This window comes from Acanthochromis polyacanthus, chromosome 6 (assembly GCF_021347895.1).
Source record: "Acanthochromis polyacanthus isolate Apoly-LR-REF ecotype Palm Island chromosome 6, KAUST_Apoly_ChrSc, whole genome shotgun sequence".
NCBI lineage: Eukaryota > Metazoa > Chordata > Actinopteri > Pomacentridae > Acanthochromis > Acanthochromis polyacanthus.
Genome location: NC_067118.1, coordinates 10,232,683 through 10,241,055, shown reverse-complemented (window position 1 = coordinate 10,241,055; position 8,373 = coordinate 10,232,683). Strand labels below are relative to the sequence as shown.

At 36.4% G+C, this 8,373-nt stretch overlaps 1 protein-coding gene across 1 annotated transcript; it reads left to right on the top strand.

Moving 5' to 3' along the window:
* The first annotated feature begins 484 nt into the window (after positions 1–484).
* On the top strand, positions 485–7,978 carry LOC127534346 (tumor necrosis factor receptor superfamily member 14-like). Its single transcript, XM_051949309.1, has 8 exons — positions 485–627; positions 2,324–2,457; positions 5,151–5,244; positions 6,114–6,239; positions 6,635–6,790; positions 7,282–7,369; positions 7,477–7,803; positions 7,890–7,978. The coding sequence occupies exons 1-7, from the start codon at positions 609–611 to the stop codon at positions 7,739–7,741; spliced, it is 882 nt and encodes a 293-aa protein (XP_051805269.1). The 5' UTR covers positions 485–608; the 3' UTR covers positions 7,742–7,803; positions 7,890–7,978.
* The last annotated feature ends 395 nt before the right edge of the window (positions 7,979–8,373 follow it).

Here is an 8,373-nt window from a genome sequence, read left to right as displayed (position 1 = left end):
AAAATGTTATGTTACAATGCCACACAATTCATAGATTTGACAATTAATGTAACCGTTTCATCGTTCTCATTTGTTGGTAAAAAAATAAATAAATAAAAATAAAAAGAAGAGCTGCCAGTGGAGGCGGAGGCGGTCCAGGGACAGTAGTAGCAGCTTAACACCGTAGAGTAAACACGTTCCAAAAAAAAAAAAAAAAAAGATAAATAGTGAACACTGAACCTCGCCTCCATTGCCCCAGTCCTCCTGATTAGCCACCCTGGGCCTGGTTGACCATAACTTCATTAGAAGTTGTCAACCCTCAAAGACGCTGATGCAAACTGTTGTAATTTTGAATGCAATTGTCAAAGGTCTTTTTTTAAAGTCTCAGCAAATATATATGAAGAGTATGATGCTTTCTTTTTCTTTACATAACGTTGAGACAGTCCTCTTGTGTGGGTGGTTTCACAATCAGTGGTTGGAATGTAGACAGGGCGGGGATTTCCAGCCTTTCAGTTCAACCATTGCTCCTATTTGAATATGTTGTCAAACTGTCATAGAGGCTATTTTCTTATTTCAAATTTAATGTAAGAATTCCCGATGGCCCTTGAACTACTCACGGCCACATTACGATGTTTTGTTTCATCGACGGTAAGAGTCCTGAATTTGTCCGAATGTTCTTTGTTAACGCATCTATAATCAGTATTTTGTATGTTGTTATAATGTCGGTAGAACTTCTCGGTGTTTCCGTTTGTGCAGAAAACTGCAGCAGAATGTGGTTTTACTTATTTCCTGTGTTCAGACTTTAGTGTAGAAATTATTTCTTGAAACGCAGCAGCTGTTCACATGTTTCTGTAGAAAAACTTAAGAAAACTGCAGCATCTGACTGTTTTACTCTGTAACCTGCATAGTGGAGCTGATTTTAAGACAGCAAAGAACCAAGAAAAGAATCTTTAAACAGAAATAAACAGTGAATGACGGTAGACAGAGAAACCCCACCCTGATCTGAGACTCCAACTGTTAGGCTCCAGTTGAGATGTCTGTTGTGTTATTATATATATATACCATACTAGTTTGATTAACCCCTCAAGTGTAAGGTTAGTTTAGAATGTGAAAAAGATCAGATTCAGTGAGCAACAGCTACACAACTGTGAAAAATCTGATCCAATAGTCTACCTCTTGTGTCTGTGACACCTATAAATGTATTGTCACAATTACGTAAGTATTTTATGAATCTTACTGCCATAGCTTGTCCTTGTAATCAGATACCCCCACTTCCACTTTTTCCCTGAGAAAGGGTACATTTTAAAATGACGTTGCCACAGTTTATGTCACTAAGGCGCAATTTCCTAGTTTCACCACAAGGGGGAGAGTACTGAGGCGAGCAGGGGTTGTATTGACAGACTGTATATTAAGTCATATATTACACAGTCTATGGTTATGGCAGCAATACTATGTGTCTGCAGACCTGGAGGCTGTGGCCTGCTGAGTAATCACACCTGTTGTCTCCTGTCTCCCAGGACACGTCTACTGTCGACATGTGACTCAGCTGAGGCCTGTAACTTGAAAACTGAACAACTTTATAGATCAGAGACATCAGAGAGAATTTATAATATTTCTGTGTCTCCATCAGCAGAACAGACTGAGGTCTAAAGAGAGTCCAGGACTGTTTCCAATACTTCTTGTGTCACAGAAATGAAGCAGAACAATCCTGAGATTATTCCAGTGACAGCAGGGACTCAGTGAATGTATCACACTGGTAACCTTGAACACTGGCACCAGTTGTTTCAGAGTTTTCTAAATAATAGACTGTTATTGCTGTAAAACAGGTTTGTTCAGTTGAGGAGGAAGACTGGAAAGAAGTTCACCTTCTGTTAAACTGTAATCAGATTAACTTCTCTTGTGACCTCTGATCCTTCAGAGTTGTAAAACCTGCCATTATAAGATCAGAAGTCTGAGCTGATAAAAACAGTTTGTGTCCAGAGATCAGTCTAATAAACACACGCTGCTCTGTGACCTGAAACATTCAGATTTATTCCTGAATCAGGCTCATCTGAACATCCATCAGTGTTAGAAAAGGAACTTTGAGAGGAAACAAACAGATGAAGTTAAAATAAAGTGAACTTTGAGCTGCTCATCATGATTCAATGATCTGTTATTTCCTCACTAAAGAGAAGTGAACATTAAGCTGCTTCTTAACAGCTCTGCAGCTGCATGTTGACACTTTAAACTGTCTTTTTCTGCACAAATCTGATACTAAGCAGCTTAAGAATGATTCTGTTATCCACAGTAAACAGGTTTCACTGCTGGTTAGAACACTTTTGATCTGTTTTCTTTCTGCTTCCAGAAGTTTTCCTGCAGCTACAACTCAACAAATCCCAATTCTCAGTGCATGGTGTCTTCAGATCAAAAAAAAACTACAACTTTCCTCCTTATGAAATGATTTGGAGAAGAAAACTTTTGACGCCTGCAACGTTTTTGGTAAAACAAGTTTGTATTTGACAATCAGTCATTTATTCATCAAGTTTCATCTGATCTCCAACGTTTCTGTAAACTTACTTCATTTTCTGACTTTTTCTTTCTGACTCTGTCACTTTGATGCAGTAATTACATTTTCTACTTACATGAATCAAATCAGAAACTGAAGCTGCTGTTGTGTTCATCATGTGAGGTGGGAGGAGACAGTTTGGTGAAGGTGATGTTAGACTGAGGTCCAGAAATATCTCTGGCAGTGCAGTAAAGTAGGAGGATGTCTGACTTTAACCTGTTTGACCTTTGAGGTTCAGATCAGTTCAGTGTATTGTGAACTTTGGTATCACTCCACTCTAACAGAGCCACACTGACAACTGTCACACAAATGTGACCTCAACAACGTTCATATGACTGAATGAATCAGACTGTGTTTGACTTGTTGCTGGTGTTTCTATAAGTCATCATTAAATGTGGTCTGAATGGTATTGGTTCATGCTATATACTTTGTAGTAAACGCCTTTAAACATTCTAGAAATAGTTCCTGAATCTCAACAGTGTCATTGCAAACAATTAAATGTACGTATTGATTTATACATTTTCATTCTGTAACTCCTCCTATGAAGTATAACTTACAGCCATGGCCATAAGTTTGGACACAGCATGACTTACTATGTCTGTTTTGATGTCTATTACAGAACATAACTAATATTTTTTGACAGCACCAGTTTAATTAGTCAACAAATCAACAAGGGATATAATATTATCAATAAATTCCAACAATTGGAACAACTTTGTTCCCAAAACATAATATTAGAAGAAAATAACAAAAAAATGCAGTACTTTCACAACCGAATTTGGTAAGAATAACAAAATGACACCAAACTCTTTTGATGTTTTTTTAAATATGAAACTTAATATAGTTCTCAGGAGTTGTGTACTGTATTGTAAGTGACAATTTTGTGGTATTTTCTAAGATTCACAAGCGTCATGGTACTTGTGTCCAAACTTATGGCCATGGCTGTATGTGTGAGCAGTTGTTGCATATTTAAAACCTGCATAATTCAGCTGTAGTTAGAGATCATCATCATGTATCTTAGATTTAAACACAAACAGGAAGACAGCAGTACAGATGTGTTGCAGACACTCTTCATACTTCAGGCGGTTTATGTTTGTTCTATATTGTTCTCTCTCTCTCTCTCTCTCTCTCTCTCTCTCTCTCTCTCCATATATATATATATATATATATGTATACTGTATACTATATATACTGTTTATATATATACCTTTTTAAACAAGCATGTATCTATAATATGGTAGACTTGTTGCACTGTGGATTTGCTGCTGGTTTATGCACGACTATAATTACAACTTTGCTGTATAGAAGAGAAGAGCTGGTGTTAGACAGAGCAATTATTAAACTTATAACTTGTAAAATGAAAAAGAAACATTTATTTATTTTGTTACCTTTGGGTTCATCCACTTGATTGAGTTGTTTTGTCTCTAATCATGACGATAAACAGCAGTTTCTCAATAAAACAAAAAGCTCCAATTCGTGCTGCAAGACGAATACAGTTTGTTTAATCAGAACCACTGGTGGGTTAATGATGATGTCAAGCTGTTGTGATTGAACCAAGGAGGAGTTTTCAGGGTCCAGACAGCTGAATCCAGCAGACTGACTGAAGACAACATGTATTCTAAATATCAATTGATTTCACCTCAGTAAATCCACTATGTTGGCCTCGCTGTGTGTCTGTGTTGACTTAAAGGATAACACCAGTGTTTCTTAACATGTCCTCTATTGGATCATGTTTTTAGGTGTAAATAATTCATGGAGGTAGAAATAAATGGACAGATAAATGCCAAACACTTGCAATCCAGTCTGGGACACTTTTAAACATTACTGGCTCACTGAGTGATTGTTTCTGCTGTTATCCTGTCATACTTTCATGTGCACTGATACCAGAACAACTTTCTGACATCATTACAGTCATTCTCTCTGCAAACATGATGGTCTCTGTATGGACAGCAGAGTTTTCATATGTTTGTTGCACAGCTAACCACAGTTTCAGTGTCCCACCCCTGAAGTAGTCTGTGAAAGCTTCCCAAAGTAATTTTATTGCCCCAATGTTAAAAGGGTATAAACAGTTCATTGATATTTTTCATCTTTTAACAGACATCATGCTGCACTTTCTGCACTCTGGATGAATCAACTCTCTCTTTGCACAAAATTTTAGAACGAGACTTCTGTCACATATTAGACACACATTTGTCTGTGTAGAAAACCAAATCTGTAATATTTTTATAATCTCAATCTGAGCCTGTCGATGGCAAAAACAAGCACTTCAACTTTGACACAAACATAATAACCCATGAGATTACATTGTGGCTGTTCAGTAGCTGCCAGACAAAATGACTGATCCCAAACATTTTTTCCCCTTTAATCATTTTACACTTGGGAAGGTTGAGAAATGAGGCCAAGGTTTAAAAAATACTGGATTTATCCTTTAAATATTGCTTAATTCAGGTGGATCAGTTGATCAGTTAAAGTGAGGAAAAATGGAAAAAGACTGTAACAAGTTGGCATTTCTGTCTGATATCACGTACCTTCCTGTACCATCATCACCTCACCTCAGGTCTTCTTCTTTGTCTCATTTTTAACTGAGGCTTCACTGACATAGAAAAACCTTTTCTTATCTCCACAGATCATTGTGATGAAGGTCTTCACTGGTCACGCTCTGACATGTCATCCAGGAGAATATCAGATAGGGAATGAATGCTGTCCAATGTGTCCTGCAGGTAAGATCCAACTGGATGTTTTGGTCATCACATGTGATGTCCTGTCCTACAACATGCATCTGACAAATAAAAAAATGATTTAACAAAAGTAAACAGACTGTATATTTATTAATGTTTATTTTGTGAACTTTGCATTGTAAAAAACACACATTAAAATAGTCAAATGACAGTTAACAAAACAGTAAAATATATTAAATTAAGTGCAAAACACTATTATTTTACAGCCTTTTCCCTCAAATATTACAATCAAACACTTCCAAAAAATGTAATTAAAATCTACAGTCAAACAATTTTAATTTCTGTTTTGACCTAAATTATCACGATCAAACATAACAGAAGCTCAAAACTGTCTTATTTTGAAAGACAAAGAAAGTAAAACACTTTATTTCAGTTTATTCAGATTAAATGTACAATATCAACCAATGCATTCAATATAATAAAAACAAAGTTTGTTCATTTTGAAAATACAAGAGAGTTTAAATATGAAAGTACAGAAAATTATAAAACTAATACAATTTAGCTTAAAATGATGAGGAAAAGCATTAAATTAATAGAATGAGCATGAACCTTTATAGCAAGAGCTGCATTTAAGTTAATTACAGATTATTACTGTCATTTAATAGCTGTTTTATTCTTAATTTACAGATAATGTCTAATTTTACAGACCTGGCTATACAATTAAAACAAAGAAAACTGCTGCAAGTGTCAGTAAAGAGAGTTATTTTCATAAAATTAGGATTTTTTTTTTTTTACAGTGTGGCTTTATCTATTTGGGATAACAGTGAGACAGGCAACATGAACTGTATGAGAGTTTAGTTAAAAGGAAGCAGTACTGTGTTAAACTGACTTGTTCATTTTATTTTCACCAGGAAGTCGAGTTAAAACTGATTGTACAGAGTTCAGGCCAACATCATGTCTGCCCTGCCTTGAAGGAACGTACGTGGATAAACCCACTGGGCAGAAAAAATGTTTCGACTGCGCTAACTATGATGAAGGTTTGTTGATTTGTTAGAGATGTTCTGGTGGAAACTTGGCTGCTTGTTCCTCTGTTATTGCTTCATAATAACTGAGGCAGCTGAATATTGATGTAACAGAGTCATCACAGAGGTGCAGAGACTCAGTTTGATCAGTTTATTACACATGATTGATAAAAAAAATTATAGACTGTGCAGAAACAAAGTCATGAAAAGACTGTAGGACCAGATTCAGATTCTTTCAGTATTTCTATGAAACAATGATGAGCTGCTGTTAGTTACTGGAATGACAGACCAAACCTTCCTTCTCCCTCTGAAATCAAATGTCCACTTGTTGATATGTAAAGTTACTTTAAATCAAATCCAGATGATCCATTTTCTGAAGTTCTCTGTGTATCTTCGATCTTTCCTGACAGGTTTGGGTCTGAAGGTAAAGACATCATGTACAACAACATCAGATGCAGTTTGTGAACCACTGGAGGGATTCTACTGTATTGATCCAATAGGGAACAACTGTGTAGAAGCACAGAAACACAGAATCTGTCAGCCAGGACAATACATCAACCAAGCAGGTAGGTATTTCCAATAAAATGTTAAATAAGAACAGCAAAAATTCAGGGAGTCTGACCTTATTATAGTTTCATTAAGGTGTGATTTAGGTAAAGAAGCACCAGAATTAGATAAAAGAAAGATAAAATAATGATCTGATCTGACCAACAGCTGGTAAAACTACATCGTCTACACACCTGATCTTTTCTTTCTCTTTTTGTCTTGAACCAGCCTCAACCATGTCTTCAAATTAACCACAAAACACAGTTTAACCAAAGATTCTTTGTGGTTCTTGCAGCTAAAACTAGACTTTATTAATGAATGTTTGCTGATTTGTCCTTTAATATTTTCTTCTGCTGATTCCAGTCTGATCTTCTCCTCAGCAGAATGATTAACTGATTAAATCTGTTGGATTGTTGTTCTGTCTGCTCATCATTCATCATGTAACACTTTGAGTCCTTCATAATGTGATTCTGAAGTGGTTTCTACACATCTATGATTAATGTTTGTGCAGGAACAGCCTTCACAGACACTGTGTGCTCTGACTGCAGCGCTGGAACATTTTCAAATGGAACATTTACATCTTGTCAGCCACATACTCAGTAAGTGAAGCTTTAAATCACACATGGAGACTCCTGACTTTTAACAACAGCAGAGAATCTGTTGGATCTGAACATGTTCCTGTAAAAATGTCCTTCTGTCTTTACAGATGTGAATCAGACCTTGAACTGATAAAACCAGGAACTTCTTCTACTGATGCTGAATGTGGAGAAAAACGTTCAAATGTCGCAGCAATTGTGGCTATTGTCTGTGTTTTATTTATTTTATTAATAATTGCTGCAGTAGTTTTTTGGTTTTGCTTCAGAAAGAAGAAAATGTCTTTCAGAGAAGGTGAGGATGGCAGGACAATGGAAATGTTGACATGGTTTTGCTGGATGAGAATATTTCTGCCAAGTCATGACTCTGCTGATTAAGATGTTTTTCTTGGTTTTGTTTCATAGAAGAAAGAAACAAAAATCCAGTCATTTTCAGTCAAGTAAGTTTATTTCTGTCTTGTGTGTTCACTACTGACAGCACTTGGTTTGTCAATTAAATTGAATTATGTCCTTATTGTTTTTTCAGCATTCGTTAGAAAATGGAGAACTATCACCATCAGAGATTGTTCCTATGAGAATATCACCAGGTAGGACAGCAATGTGTTGTTCTCTGAAATATTTATGAGGTCAATGAAGTTTCTGCTCTAAATGACAGTTTTTCTGTCCTCAGACTAAAACCATCTGCAGGACAACAAGTTGGACTCAGTGTCCTGCAGAGTAAATGTGCTTCAGAGTCCAGTTTTAATCCATCTGGATGCTGACACATCGTCTTTGCAGTTTACTGAAGTAAAACAACAGTGAGCTGAGTTCCCTGCTTCCTGCTGGATCTTTGTCTGACTACAGAAAAGTTTCTCTGGAAAAGAACAGATGGAAGATAAATTTATCGACTCACTGACTCCATTGATCTTCTGCTCACAGTTGCAGCAACTTCAGACTGAAGCTGGACTCTAAATGAGGACAAACTGCTGGAACAGAAGATAATGTGTCCTTTTCTGCAGCAGGATGGACTA

Bases quoted from the DNA above. Each gene is read 5' to 3' on its own strand.
- LOC127534346 (XM_051949309.1), top strand. The intron at 6,240-6,634 runs GTTTGTTGATTT...CTTTCCTGACAG, and splicing joins CTGCGCTAACTATGATGAAG to GTTTGGGTCTGAAGGTAAAG. The intron at 7,370-7,476 runs GTAAGTGAAGCT...CTGTCTTTACAG, and splicing joins TCTTGTCAGCCACATACTCA to ATGTGAATCAGACCTTGAAC.